Here is a 16,233-nt window from a genome sequence, read left to right on the forward strand (position 1 = left end):
AACACCCCCTCCCCCCACCCTAGCCCACCCGGCCCTCAAACCCCAACAATTGAGAGCTTTGTAGCCCATAACAACAAAAGGAAGTCAAATGCAGGGAAACGTGGATCTGCTCGTCCTGTAGTAGACAAACGAGAAAAAACAATAAAAAGGAAAGAGATGAGGGGGGAGCCCCCCCATCCCAAAAATGCCCAGCAGAAAAATCAGAAAAATAGGAACCCCGACCCTCAGAAAAAGGGAATAGCCATCTGTCCCAAAAAATCAATCAAGCGAGAGAGGGTCCATGAAGAGCACCAGGACGAACCCAGAGCCCAACCAGACTATCAGCAGATAGACAGTCTTTCATCTAGGAGGAGACCGCCGGTCCTGGCGGCCAGGAGAGCCACGGCCCAAGGAGTCCACCCAGTGCGCGGCCTCCCGAGGATCCTGGAAAAAATGAGCCTTGCCTTGAGAGATGATCCGGAGACGGGCAGGATAAAGCATACTATATGGTAACTGGAGATCACGCAGCCACCTCTTAACTGCCATAAAGGAGGCCCGCTGCTTTTGGGTGGCTGCAGAGAAGTCAGGAAAGATGGAGATAGCATTATTATTGTAGGAGACACGGCCCTTCTCCCTGGAGGCCCGTAGCACAGCCTCCCTGTCCCGGAAATGCAGAAGTTTAATGAGAAGAGGACGAGGTGGCGCCCCTGGTGGCAGGGGGCGCAACGGCACCCTGTGCGCCCGTTCAATGGCGAATAACGGAGAAAAAACATTCTTCCCAAAGGTGTCAAGGAGCCACTTTTCCATAAATGATTCGGGGGTCTTTCCCTCCGCCCCCTCAGGGAATCCCAGAAAGCGGAGGTTATTACGTCGGAGGCGATCCTCCATGTCAGTGATCTTATCAATGGTGGCCGTGTGACCCCTCTGTAAATCAGACACAGAGGCCTGCAAGGGGCGGTGGGCATCCTCCAGGTCGCCAATGCGTTGTTCCGCGTTGCCCACCCTATGGCGGAGATTATGGACATCCTGCTTCAGGAATGACATCTCCATCCTCACAGACTCAATTTGAGTAGTGAGAGAGGCCTGACAGTGGCGGATGGCATCCATGATGGCAGCAAGGGATGGCTCAGGCCTATCTACCCCCACCCCTGCCTCAGCAGTGGGGTCCAGGGGGGAGGAAAGAAGAAGGTCACTCACAGTCTCATGCCGATGCAGGGAAGAAGAGTCGTCAGGCTCCGAACCACCACCGTGGGAGAGAGAGGCGGATGGCTGCGAGGATCGTGCAGCAGCAGCTGGCTGGCTCGAGCTCCGTGGCGGGCCGGCGCCATCTTGGGACCGCTCGAGGAGGGAGGCCGACGGCCGGGATCCAGGCGCCTCCGGACCAGGGGGACCGATCTTCAACATCTCCGCTGATGCACCGAGGGATCAGGAGTACACGGGCGTCGGAATCAGGTGAGTAGCGGCTCGGGGTTCCACAGGATCACTGAAGGATCAGGGCAAGCAGGAGAGAGCTCCGGGACCGCGCTGCTCTCACATCAGTAGCCGGCCACGCCCCCCCCCCCATGTAATATTTACTTAAACAGGGTTGTAAACCTGCGCGCGGGAGCTGCCATTCATGGCACAGGACTTTGAAGGAACGGCATGGGTGACCGTTCCTTCAGAGCGCATGTGCTGATGACGTCATTGGCTGCTTGAAATGTAAATATCTCCTAAATGGTACAAGTTTAGGAGATATTTACAGTACCTATAGGTAAGCCTTAAAAAGGCTTACCTATAGGTACAAGTTAACCACTTGCCGACCACCGCAAGTACATATACTGCGGCGGTCAGCCCCCCCTGGGCAAAGTGACATACCGGTACGTCACTCGCCCGCAAGCCAATAGGGGGCGAGCGCTCGCCGCCAGAGGCGCGCTCCCGCCCCCGCACGTTCACTGGAATCCCCGCGCGAGTGACCAGCGGCTCCGATGTTCCCCGGTCACTCGTGATCTCCCACTGGAGAGGGAGAAAGGCAGGCGGCTGATGTAAACAAAGCCGCCTGTCATTCTCCCTAATGTAACTGCAGAGATCATACGATCCTGCTATGTAGGATCGTATGTCTCTGTGGTTACATCAAAAGTCACGCCCCTTGACAGTTTGTTCACCAATAAATTTAACCCCTTCCCTGCCAGTGTCATTTTTACAGTAACAGTGCATATATATAGCACTGATTACTGTAGTAATGTCACTGGTACCCCCAAAAGTGTCAAAAATGTCAGTCAAGGGTCCGATCTGTCCGCCGCAATGTCGCAGTCCCACAAAAATAAATCGCAGCTCGCCGCTATAACTAGTTAAAAAAAAAAACAATAAAATGACAAAAATCTTTCCCTTAGTTAGTAAACGCAATAACTTTTGTGCAAACCAATCAAAATACGCTTATTGCGATTTTTTTTTTACCAAAAATATGTAGAAGAAAACATATTGGCCTAAAATGTTAAAAAATTTCAGATTTTTAAATTTTTTTTGGGGTATTTCATTTAAAAAAAATGTGAAAAATATTATTTTTTCAAAATTGACGTTCTTTTTTTGTTTATAGCGCAAAAAATAAAAATCGCACAGGTGATCAAATACCACCAAAAGAAATCCCTATTTGTGGGAAAAAAAGGACATCAATTTTGTTTCGGTACAGCGTCGCACGACCGCGCAATTGTCCGTTAAATTCATGCAGTGCCGAATCGCAAAATAGGCCCTAGTCTTTGAGCAGCCAAATCCTCCGGGGCTTAAGTCGTTAACAGAATGGGTTTACAACATCTTTAACAATTACTGGCTGTATGCAGGACAGAAAGACACAGACTATTACCAGTATTAAAGGGTTAGTTCACCATTTAAAAAAAGAAAATGAAAAGGTGAAACATACATACCTACCCTCCCCCCCCCCCCCCCACCAGCCTCTGGTCCCCACTGCACTTACCTCCATGAGTGAGGAAAAGTCAGTGTCCACGTAGCTAGTGCAATGGTCTAGGGATTTGAAATCCCCTCTTCTTTCTGCAGGGCTTGCAGGACAGATCAGAGGGATTCTGATTGGTCTGTTCCTGCACAGAAAATCACTCTGATCTGTCCTGGAAGTGCTGCATAGGGAAGAGGGAGAAGAGTCTGTATTTCAAATCCTCATTCCACTGCACTGGCTGTGTGGACACTGACAGCTCATCACCCACCACAGAGGTAAGTACAGCATGGATTGTGGGGGTTAGGAGGGTGTATCGTGTTAGTTCACATTTTCATTTTTTTCTGAAAAGGCGAACTAACCCTAAAACTGAGGGTTATTTCCTGTAAGTAGGTATCCAAACAAAGTAACAGGAATGCCAGTGTTCTGTCAGATTAGGAAACCCGTCAGGTCAGGTAACAGAAGTGACGTTCTGTCAGCTGACTGACCAAAAATACTTACTGCCCATTGTTTCCACCGCTAAAAATAGTGGTGGCACTGGCTCACTTCCTCACTCTAGCCATGGTCCCCAGGTATATGGAAAGGCTAGGGCAGTATATACAGGGGCGTAGCATGGGTTGTCAGCGCCAGGGGCAAGACCAGTAATTAGCGCCCCCTAACCAATGGACATTTAGCGCTCCTGGAGTCCAGTGTGTAGTGAGGGCAGCCAGTCAGTGAGCAGTGTGCGGTGAGGACAGCCAGTCAGTGAGCAGTGTGCGGTGAGGACAGCCAATTAGTGAGCAGTGTGCGGCGAGGAAAGCCAGTCAGTGAGCATTGTGCAGGAAGGACAGGCAGTCAGTGAGCAGTGTGTGGTCAGAACATGCAGTCAGTGAGCAGTGTGTGGTCAGAACATGCAGTCAGTGAGCAGTGTGTAGTGAGGGCAGCCGGTCAGTGAGTAGTGTGCGGTCAGAACAGGCAGTCAGTGAGCAGTGTGCAGTGAGGGCAGCTGGTCAGAACAGGCAGTCAGTGAGCATTGTGCAGGAAGGACAGGCAGTCAGTGAGCAGTGTGCGGTAAGGACAGCCAGTCAGTGAGCAGTGTGTGGTGAGGACAGCCAGTCAGTGAGCAGTGTGGACAGCCAGTCAGTGAGCAATGTGCGGTAAGGACAGCCAGTCAGTGAGCAGTGTGCGGTGAGGACAGCCAGTCAGTGAGCAGTGTGCGGTCAGGTCAGCCAGTCAGTGAGCAGTGCATGGTCAGGACAGCCAGTCAGTGAGCAGTGCATGGTCAGGACAGCCAGTCAGTGAGCAGGGTGCGGTAAGGACAGCCAGTCAGTGAGTAGTGTGTAGTGAGGACAGCCAGTCAGTGAGTAGTGTGTGGTGAGGACAGCCAGTCAGTGAGCAGTGCGCGGTAAGGGCAGCCAGTCAGTGAGTAGTGTATGGTGAGGACAGCCAGTCAGTGAGCAGTGTGCGGTAAGTAGTGTGTGGTGAGGACAGCCAGTCAGTGAGCAGTGTGCGGTAAGTAGTGTGTGGTGAGGACAGCCAGTCAGTGAGCAGTGTGCGGTAAGTAGTGTGTGGTGAGGACAGCCCGTTATGTTCAGGAGTGATGTTGGGAACAACATGTGAACCTGGAAGGAAGGCTGGGGGAAGAGCTTTGTTTTAGTCCTGGTTCACATATGTGCGATGTCAGACATCGCATGTGATTCGGAGCGCACTGCTTTGAAAATCACATGCGATGTCTGTGCAATGCAAATTCAGCCGAATTTGCATCGCATTTGGACACAACTTGCACAGGACCCTTTTTTTGGTCTGAACCAGAATCAGATTGCATGGGTGTTCACACCTATGTGATCCGATTAATGGTTGAACTGACAGTTCGCACTGCGATATGCGAACTGATCTGGGGGTGTCGCTAACTCTGTATTGACACTCACAGAGATTCGCATATGGCAGTGTGAACTGCCTGCGAGTTGAATGCGATCCGGGAACCCGCAGTGGATTTACAGGGTTCCCGCATCGCATATGTGTGAACCAGGACTTAAGGTAAGTATATCATAATGTGCTACTATGAAATGCATACTAGCACATTATGCATTGTCTTGCAGGGTATTAAAAAAAAAAAAAAAAAGTGTGGTTTACTAATGCTCTAAGACATCAGAAAAGGTGAGCACTAAAAAAAAAAGCCAATGTTCTGAAAAGCAATATTTGGTTTACCTCTTTTCATAATCTGGCTAAGCAGCCACTGTCATGTCTTCAGGCAACAACCCTGCAGCCTCCCGAATGCCCATTTTCTTTTCCTATGCCAAACACCAGCCTGCTCTTTTTTTCTCCCATCTGCTCTGCTAGAGTAGACTGTCACAACGAGGAGATGATGTCATCCGGTCCGCAGCAGAGGAGACATAGCGCGCACCAGGAAGAGAGGTGACTCCGGTGACATGCCAGCCCCGCCTCCCGCACATGACCCCGTTAGGTCAATCACAGGGCACCCGCCGTCCATCCCTGCGCTCGGCCAACCCAGCCGGCTCAGAGAGCGGCGGTCGGAGCGTAGTTAGAAGGAGATTGCATCAATAAAAAGAATTACATTGTGAATGGGCGGGCGGGCGGCGGCCCTGGCTAATGTGCGCTCTAGGCCATCGCCTACCTCGCCTATAGGTAGCGCCGGCCCTGATTAGATGTGGTGGCTGCATCTGTTTTCTTTTTAGGCTCATTCCCTCTGTTTTCATCTGATGATCTGGCCCGTAACATACCACCTGTATTAGAGTACCCCCACTCTGAATGAAGGAGCAACAAAGACACCCTTGAACAAGCAGCATTGTTAATCAGGGTTGGGGGGGGGGGGTAATATTAGATGCACTAGCTACTTGGAAATCTGTCCTGACAATATCCACTAATGTGACTGGGGCTTAGGTTAGTGCTGCATGCTCTTTGGTGCCCTAGCTTGGTCGTGGGGGTGTCAATTAGGCACTGCCCCACTGGATAAAGAAAGGTGGGGGAAGTTACAATTTATATCCCTTGAGAATTTCCAGGAGTCAAGGGGATGATAGGAGCTTGGACGATTGTGGGAGCCCTAGAGATTATGCATAATAGAGTCCTGTTCCTGCCGCTGAGGAAGTTAGGCAAAATGACACTTCACTACACTCCACCCCACTTGAACTTGGGGTCCAAGGCAGGTTGGCAGTCTGGAAAATTCTTCCCATGTGAAATGTTCAGGGGGATTCCCAAAGTTAAACTTCTGGGAGCATTTCAGGAGCTGCATTTCGGCCTCATCCTCAGGAACATGTCAAGGACGTCAGTAACTAGTGGATCAGGGGATACTTCCTTAGGACCAATAACCTGAGCTGGTTGATTTATGGGTTCAACAGCATTGTGGGGTTCTGGGACAGGGGACAATGGACAGGGACCAGCCACTATTTATTTTCTGGTAGTGGCAGAGTTTGAGTCTTCTGCACAATGCTCCAAAAGACAGTGGGTCCCTAAGGATATGGCCAAGTATACTGTGGTAAGGTAAGCCCTGTATGGTTGTACTTCCAGACCACTTTAGTCAAGTAGTGAATCCATCTCCTCTGCTTCCTCTGGGCTAGGTACCTCACCATATGGATCAGGGTGCAGTTGAATCTTTCCATGTCCCATTACCATGTGGGTGGTGTGGGGTGGTAAGTGTCTTCCTGATGCCCACTGAACTGCACTACTTCTGGACTAATTCACTGTTGAAATACAGTCCCTGGTCTAAATGTGATGTTGTATTGGCATCTAGTTGTACGTCTGCATGGCTACTGCAAACTTGGTAAAGTGGTCTATCATGACAAGTGGCGGTGGCCATCAGGCTTCTGCCCCTATTGGCATTGAACAAATCGTGCAGTGTCGGCAGTCCTGCTCAATCAGCTGGAACAGTCCTACACAGATAGCGTGCCTCTTGAACCAGGCATACAGTGTGTCTTGTGTGAATCCCAGTGTCTTGCTTCTACATGGATTCTTTTAGTCCAGCACCTGGAAGAAGCTGGGTAAATGTTGCCAACGAGGGACCGCAGACTATTGAAGGAGAGGTAGGCATTATGGACATTAGATCCTCTTTAAGGCCATGTTCCCAAAAGATGGGGGAAACCAACGTCTCAGCTACTCAAATAGTGAGGCAGTGGGGGACCAATGGGGTTGCTGCCAATCCCTCAAAATGCCTTAACACCACTACTTTGCACATTAAAGTGCGATCATATCTCAGTTTGTCTTTTGTCATTTTGCATGCTATGTATTTTGTGCCAGAACAAGCCAAGAGAGTGCCTGTACCTGAAGAGGGGTAGACTGCATCCATGCGCTGCCTGGAATGAATTCACACAATATGTTTACATAACTACATAACTTGTATAATAAATATATAATAAATTCAGTTTGTAATTTCATTTTCTGCCCTGAAGATTTACATGAGTGAGAAATATAAGATACTAAAACAGGTAAGTATTCCACCATCAAACATTTTGATGCCTAAGGTATCTGAGTGATCCTTGTAACAAACCAAGACCTTTCTTTGGCAATAAGCAAACTATAACTATTTACATTTTTGAGGATTTCAATTTCTTGCCTGAGGATGTTAAATCTTTTAAAACATGTGGCTGCACTTTACAGCTGTTTGTGCCCATATTGTGCAGGATCACTGTCACTATCACGGCTATGTGGAGAATGACAAGCAATCAATGGCCAGCATTAGCACCTGCTCTGGGATAAGGTAAGACAATGAAGTTAGGATTAAAAGTATCAATGCTTAAAGAGAAAATAAGATATCTGATATTATACATAGCTTTAGGCTCCATTCACACTAGTACGACTTGTCAGGCGACTTGTGTGCCCTCAAGTCGCCCCAAGTCGCTTGTCATAAATGCAATGTAAATGAATAAGAGCCGTCTTAATATGCACTACTGAAGTCGCTCTGACTTCAGAAAAGGGTCCTGTACTACTTCAAGGCGACTTGTATCCGACTTGTGCCCATAGACTTCAATGGGAGTCGCCTCCAAGGCGGATCCTTATCTTTTGTAAAGCGACTTGTTATCAGACTTTCCAGGAAGAAGAAGGAAAATTAGCCAGGCATTCCCCACATTGCAGCCATGCCTACAGTTCCTATATACTCTCTCTATATCTATCTATCTATCTATCTATCTATCTATCTATCTATCTATCTATCTATCTATATATATATATATATATATATATATATATATATATATATATATATATATATATATATCTGCCTGGTCTGTGTGAGTGGCACTGGTGGACACAGATAAGTGGCACTGGTGAGTAGTGGCACTGGTGGACACTGATACATGGCACTGATACATGGCACTGGTGGACACTTATACATGGCACTGATACGTGGCACTGGTGGACACTGATACGTGGCACTGATACGTGGCACTGGTGGACACTGATTCATGGCACTGGTTGGCACTGATACGTGGCACTGATATGTGGCACTGGTGGACACTGATTCGTGGCACTGATATGTGGCACTGATATGTGGCACTGGTGGACACTGATTTGTGGCACTGATATGTGGACACTGATTCGTGGCACTGGTGGACACTGATATGTGGCACTGGTGGACACTGATTCGTGGCACTGGTGGACACTGATACGTGGTACTGGTGGGCAGTGGCACTGGTGGACACATATGTGGCACTGGTGGGCAGTGGCACTGGTGGACACTGATACGTGGCACTGGTGGGCAGTGGCACTGGTGGACACATACGTGGCACTGGTGGGCAGTGGCACTGGTGGACACTGATACGTGGCACTGGTGGGCAGTGGCACTGGTGGAAACTGACACGTGGCACTGGTGGGCAGTGGCACTGGTGGACACATACATGCCTGGACTGGTTGGCAGTGGCACTGGTGGACACAGATACGTGGCACTGGTGGGCAGTGGCACTGGTGGACACATACGTGACACTGGTGGATACTGATACGTGGCAATGGTGGGCAATGAGGAAATGAGGAAAACAAAAACAGAAAAGAGGAATTAGGTCACAACACATCACATTCTGATTGGCCAAATACAAAGTCGTCTATCATATAAGTCTCTTTAAATAATTCACAAGTCGCGGTAAAAAGTCGCTCCGTCATGGGGCGACTTATGGTCGCGGTAGTGTGAACCGAGTCTTACTGTGCAGCTTGCTGTTCTGTGTTATCCCACATTTCAGGCTTACATGGATTAGCATTTTTTATAGGACATGTACGTATATTGGCACATTGTGTGCACACAACCAACTCGTATACTCATGGTATATACTATGAGCTTGTGATGCGTGCAGGTATTATGAGCATTATGGTTACAGCATTTATACAGTATATAGAAACGTCTAACAAATATAGTTTAAAGTAGAACTTTAGGCAAAAGTTTTTTTTTTTTCATTTTGGACATAGTAATGGAGGGTTATAACCCCTGTCAGATTTTTTTTTCGTCATCTGTGTTCCATTGTGGAGTTTTCCCTTCACTCCCTGTACTATAGCCAAACTGGAAGTGAGAGATAATCCCTGCAAATTAAGGGAATTCCTAGGGCACCCCCATGTCACTCAGAACTACTGTCTCCATTGGAAGGTTTCCCATGGGGACAACTCAAAATTTGGGATTTTCTTCTAATTTCTCTTTTAATGATAATGATAATCTGGATCAATTGAGAGCGTGAATCTCCTTAACAGGGACTCAGACAGCAAAAAAAAAATTAAAAGCCTGACAGGTATTCAAAGCCCTCTGCACTCTGTCCAAAACTAAAAAAAAAAAAAAAATGTTTGCCTTTAGTTATACTTAAAGTGGATGTAAACCCGATTCATGAAATTTGACCCGGGCACATATAGTATCTGTAGTGTTTTTTGATCTCTCTCCAAAACTCCTGTGTCTTTATTTTGCTCCGTTCTTCTGTTAACAGCATGATAACTTCTGACAAGTTCTCCAAGACGGGGGATAAAAGCAGCTGAAAATTAGTGTCGGGTGGGTGCTATAAATAGATTTGCAGAGAGCTGGTCTATTCACAGCACAGCTCTGCACATTCCTTCCTTCCTCTGCCTATGTAGAGTGGGGGTGTGTGCCTTTCCTCCAATCAGCTGTCACACAGTGTATGCCAGGCCTAACACAATGTATACTTTTTAAACAGTATATAAAGTTGAAAACAGCAGATATACATGTAAAACTTATGTAGGGAGATTTGTTTCATCTCTGTGTATCATCTGAAGTTGCTCACTTCATTGGGTATAGGAGAGGGTTTACATCCACTTTAACCTTCCTAGTGGTATTCCTGAGCGTGGCTCGGGGTTACATTTCAGAGCCAAAAGCGGTAACCCCGAGCCACACTCGAGGTACCGCCAGAAGCATCGCTGGATCCTGTAAGAGAGGTTACTTACCTTGTCACCAGGATCCAACGATGTGTCTCGCGGCGGATCTTCCTCCCGATTGTCTCCGTGGCCCGGCTTCCGTCTCCTGCGATGTGACGTTCGCAGGGGGGTGGAACCGGCGGCAAATTCAAATGTAAAAACACACCAAACACACTGATACAGTTAAAAAAAAAAAAAAAAATCATATTTGTTTGCCCCCCAGTGCCCTTTCCTGCAGTTTTAATGTACTTTATATATATATATATATATATATATATATATATATATATATACATGTGTATATATATATATACAGTGCCTTGCGAAAGTATTCGGCCCCCTTGAACTTTGTGACCTTTTGCCACATTTCAGGCTTCAAACATAAAGATATAAAACTGTATTTTTTTGTGAAGAATCAACAACAAGTGGGACACAATCATGAAGTGGAACGAAATTTATTGGATATTTCAAACTTTGTTAACAAATAAAAAACTGAAAAATTGGGCGTGCAAAATTATTCAGCCCCCTTAAGTTAATACTTTGTAGCGCCACCTTTTGCTGCGATTACAGCTGTAAGTCGCTTGGGGTATGTCTCTATCAGTTTTGCACATCGAGAGACTGAAATTTTTGCCCATTCCTCCTTGCAAAACAGCTCGAGTTAAGTGAGGTTGGATGGAGAGCATTTGTGAACAGCAGTTTTCAGTTCTTTCCACAGAGTCTCGATTGGATTCAGGTCTGGACTTTGACTTGGCCATTCTAACACCTGAATATGTTTATTTGTGAACTATTCCATTGTAGATTTTGCTTTATGTTTTGGATCATTGTCTTGTTGGAAGACAAATCTCCATCCCAGTCTCAGGTCTTTTGCAGACTCCATCAGGTTTTCTACCAGAATGGTCCTGTATTTGGCTCCATCCATCTTCCCATCAATTTTAACCATCTTCCCTGTCCCTGCTGAAGAAAAGCAGGCCCAAACCATGATGCTGCCACCACCATGTTTGACAGTGGGGATGGTGTGTTCAGGGTGATGAGCTGTGTTGCTTTTATGCCAAACATAACGTTTTGCATTGTTGCCAAAAAGTTTGATTTTGGTTTCATCTGACCAGAGCACCTTCTTCCACATGTTTGGTGTGTCTCCCAGGTGGCTTGTGGCAAACTTTAAACTACACTTTTTATGGATATCTTTAAGAAATGGCTTTCTTCTTGCTACTCTTCCATAAAGGCCAGATTTGTGCAGTATACGACTGATTGTTGTCCTATGGACAGAGTCTCCTACCTCAGCTGTAGATCTCTGCAGTTCATCCAGAGTGATCATGGGCATCTTGGCTGCATCTCTGATCAGTCTTCTCCTTGTATGAGCTGAAAGTTTAGAGGGACGGCCAGGTCTTCGTAGATTTTCAGTGGTCTGATACCCCTTCTATTTCAATATTTTCGCTTGCATAGTGCTCCTTGGGATGTTTAAAGCTTGGGAAATATTTTTGTATCCAAATCCAGCTTTAAACTTCTCCACAACAGTATCTCGGACCTGCCTGGTGTGTTCCTTGTTCTTCATGATGCTCTCTGCGCTTTAAACGGACCTCTGAGACTATCACAGTGCAGGTGCATTTATACAGAGACTTGATTACACACAGGTGGATTCTATTTATCATCATTAGTCATTTAGGTCAACATTGGATCATTCAGAGATCCTTACTGAACTTCTGGAGAGAGTTTGCTGCACTGAAATTAAAGGGGCTGAATAATTTTGCACGCCCAATTTTCAGTTTTTTATTTGTTAACAAAGTTTGAAATATCCAATAAATTTTGTTCCACTTCATGATTGTGTCCCACTTGTTGTTGATTCTTCACAAAAAATTACAGTTTTATATCTTTATGTTTGAAGCCTGAAATGTGGCAAAAGGTCGAAAAGTTCAAGGGGGCCGAATACTTTTGCAAGGCACTGTATATATATATATATATATATATATATATATACATATATATACATATATGTATATATATATAAATATATATATATATACACATAATTCTTGTGAAAGAGCAGCCCAAACCAACTGTATACATTTATTTTATATATATATATATATAATAAATGTATACAGTTGGTTTGGGCTGCTCATTCACAAGAATTACATGCAAAATAATGGTACCGCTTTCAGCACCTAAAATCCAAAAGAATCATACTGCCAGGGAGGTTAAGGAGTGTACACCCCAGCCTCCAAATGTATGCCCACTAAAACTTGGCTTGCCTAAAATAAAAAAATGACTTTCTCAAATGCTTTACGTATGTATAGCTGCTGTTAACATTTTTAAATGTATATATAATGTATGTGACACTGCTATGTTTAAACAATATTATTTTTCTTCTTTTGAAGTGGGGTCATCCTGACACAAGGCCAGAGATATTTCATTGAACCACAGAACCTGGCAGAGGGAATGCATGTTGTATATGAGGAGGAAGAAGGAAGCCCCAAAGCCTGTGCAATGACAGATGAACATCAGGAGGGATCTGTGTTAGCTCAGGAGGTGTTACCTACTAATAATACGGTGAGATAATGAAAAATACTTAGATGAGACACTGGACATTGTTTATAGAACAAGAGCAACCCCATGTTGTATGCCATTCCATATTGGCCCATGTTAAACTTATATGCTTTGTGCAATGGTTTTGCACAGAACAGCCCCAATCTTCCTCTTCTTGGGTCCCCCACTGGCACTCCTGGCACTCCTGGCTCTCCCCCTGCCGAGTGCCCACCATAGCAAGCAACTTGCTAGGGGGGCACCCATGTGGGCTCACTCCTGAGCTGGCTCTGTGTCTATAGACACAGAGCGTGGCTCAGCCCCACCCCCTCTCCCTCCACACTGGCTGTGATTGACAGCAGCGAGAACTATGCTGTGTCTTAGCCTATAAGGAAACTGAGAGAGAACCTCCCATGGGACTTTGTTGCAGCCAAGAAACCTTAGTTCAAACAATCATTAAAATGCAAATAGTTTATTGTACAAAATAGATTAAATGGTATGGACTGGATACAAAAAGCCCCACTTCAGCCCTGTGATTGAGCTACCTTATGGGTGACTCGGACAGATGAGTCACACATTAGATTGCTCACTCACAGGGCTGAAGTGGGACTTTTTTGTATCCAGTCCATACCATCTCCTTAGGCGGCCTTTATACCATTGGCTTGACTACTGGGTCTATGATTTAAAAAATATATATAAATATCACCAAACGGCAATACAATATATCCCCTGCGCACAAGTAAAATCACACAGATGTGTCTTATTAAAGACCTATCGCAGCTACTTAAAAGAGAAATATGTTGAAAAATACTCAAATCAAAAAAATCCCAAATGGGACCATGAAAATAGTATTAGTAGTTAAGATAGCACACATATCATTAATTAATAACAAGCAGAAGAAAAGTCCTTTGAACGTTCATATATAAATAAGAATGTTTTCACATATAAACGTCCATCTCTCAACATAAAGGGTAAGGATCTTGCAACAATCCTCTCCACCAAGTAGGGATCACCAATGTGTAGCTGGGTCACCAGATAACAAATCCTCCACCATTGTGATATAAAGAGGGGGGTGGCAACTCACCAGAAAATATGGCCCACCTATTCTCATAGGACAGGCACACAAGCATATACTCAAGTTTCCCTCTTGGATCGGCTGCAGCTGCAGATCTAGGCATATATCCCTAGTGGTCTCTTGGGCAGTAACGTGTGTCCCTTTTCCTCACGGTGATTCACCCATCCAGCAGGTATAGGAGAAACAAAAGGAGTCGCACTAGCGTAATACTGCATAAACCACTTTACGTTTTATTCATCAAAAAAACCCAAACAAAATACACTCACAAACGCAAGGAATCACAAGCCTTCAAAATCATATGTAATCCAAGTGACACGAATGCACTGGTAGACGATATCGGTCTGGCCCTGGGCAAACCTAAAAGTGGGGCCCCAAATTTTTTTATATTCTACCAAAAATATAGGCGCATTTAATCAATATAGCCAAATAAAACACAACTACATGAAAATATGCTTTAATTAAATAACATTAAATAGAATAAATAAGAAATCAAGTGAGCTTTGCACACCTTCACAAATCAGACCACCCCAATTTCTGCACCTTCACACCACAGACCACCCCAATTTCTGCACCTTCACAAATCAGATCACCCGAATTCCTGCACCTTCACAAATCAGATCACCCTAATTCCTGCACCTTCACACCTCAGATCAGCCCCAATTCCTGCACCTTCACACCTCAGACCACCCCAATTCCTGCACCTTCACACCTCAGACCACCCCAATTCCTGCACCTTCACACCTCAGGCCACCCCAATTTCTGCACCTTCACACCTCAGGTCACCCCAATTCCTGCACCTTCACACCTCAGATCAGCCCCTGGTAGGCTGGCACTGGCAGCAACAATTTTATTCAAATCAGGATTTCTTCTGCAAATAGCCTGGCAGGCTGGCACTGGCAGCAAATATTTTATTCAAATCAGGATTTCTTCAGCAAATAGGCTGGCATCAGAGTCAGACAATTACCAAAACCAATGTCATCATGACACATGATCAAAAAATGAGGAAAAATAAGGATTTCTTCTGCAAATAGCCTGGCAGTGACATCATCAGATCAGACAAGGCACTGGCAGGCATTGTACTAGACTAGTACTATGCCTGGCTGCCAGTGCCAGGCCAGCCTATTTGCAAAAGAAATCCTGATTTGAATTAAATTGTTGCGGCCAGTGCCAGTATATTTGCAGAAGAAATCCTGATTTCTTTGAATAAAATTGTTGCTGCCAGTGCCAGCCCAGCCTATCTGCAAAATAAATCCCTAAGTAGAAGTCACTCCTCTCTCCAGTCCTCCACTTACCTTGGGTGTGCTGTGCGGTGTGGCTGCAGAGTGTTCCCGCTGGACATAGTACAGGAGATGGTCAGAGACTTCAAACATGATACAAGAGATGGTCAGAGACTATGGATCTGATACAAGAGATGGTCAGAGACTGAGAACATGATACAGGAGATGGTCAGAGACTGAGGACATGATACAGGAGATGGCCAGAGACTGAGGACATGATACAGGAGATGGTCAGAGACTGAGGACATGATACAGGAGATGGTCAGAGACTGAGGACATGATACAAGAGATGGTCAGAGACTGAGAACATGATACAAGAGATGGTCAGAGACTGCAAACATGATACAAGAGATGGTCAGAGACTGCAAACATGATACAAGAGATGGTCAGAGACTATGGACCTGATACAAGAGATGGTCAGAGACTGAGAACATGATACAAGAGATGGTCAGAGACTGCAAACATGATACAAGAGATGGTCAGAGACTGCAAACATGATACAAGAGATGGTCAGAGACTATGGACCTGATACAAGAGATGGGCAGAGACTGAGAACATGATACAGGAGATGGTCAGAGACTGCAGACATGATACAAGAGATGGTCAGAGACTGAGGACATGATACAGGAGATAGTCAGAGACTGAGGACATGATACAGGAGATGGTCAGAGACTGAGGACATGATACAGGAGATGGTCAGAGACTGAGGACATGATACAGGAGATGGTCAGAGACTGTGGACATGATACAGGAGATGGTCAGAGACTGAGGACATGATACAGGAGTTGGTCAGAGACTGAGGACATGATACAGGAGATGGTCAGAGACTGAGGACATGATACAGGAGATGGTCAGAGACTGAGGACATGATACAGGAGATGGTCAGTGACTGAGGACATGATACAGGAGATGGTCAGAGACTCAGGACATGATACAGGAGATGGTCAGAGACTGAGGACATGATACAGGAGATGGTCAGAGACTGAGGGCATGATACAGGAGATGGTCAGAGACTGAGGGCATGATACAGGAGATGGTCAGAGACTGAGGGCATGATACAGGAGATGGTCAGAGACTGAGAACATGATACAGGAGATGGTCAGAGACTGAGGACATGATACAAGAGATGGTCA

The 16,233-nt window shown here is 45.8% G+C and overlaps 1 protein-coding gene across 1 annotated transcript in view; it reads left to right on the forward strand.

Annotated features, from left to right (window-relative positions):
• LOC309552768 (snake venom metalloproteinase ACLH-like) overlaps nucleotides 1-16,233 on the forward strand; it is a gene marked incomplete at its 3' end in the record, with an annotated part of 89,414 nt that overhangs the window by 9,505 nt on the left and 63,676 nt on the right. The window contains exons 4-5 of the mRNA XM_082253683.1: nucleotides 7,513-7,589; nucleotides 12,604-12,775. Coding sequence (XP_082109809.1) covers nucleotides 7,513-7,589; nucleotides 12,604-12,775 — 249 coding nt within the window. The remainder of the gene's footprint in view (nucleotides 1-7,512; nucleotides 7,590-12,603; nucleotides 12,776-16,233) is intronic.

The sequence above is a fragment of the Pelophylax lessonae genome (genome assembly GCF_965119305.1).
Source record: "Pelophylax lessonae genome assembly, chromosome: 4".
In the NCBI taxonomy this organism is placed as follows: domain Eukaryota; kingdom Metazoa; phylum Chordata; class Amphibia; order Anura; family Ranidae; genus Pelophylax; species Pelophylax lessonae.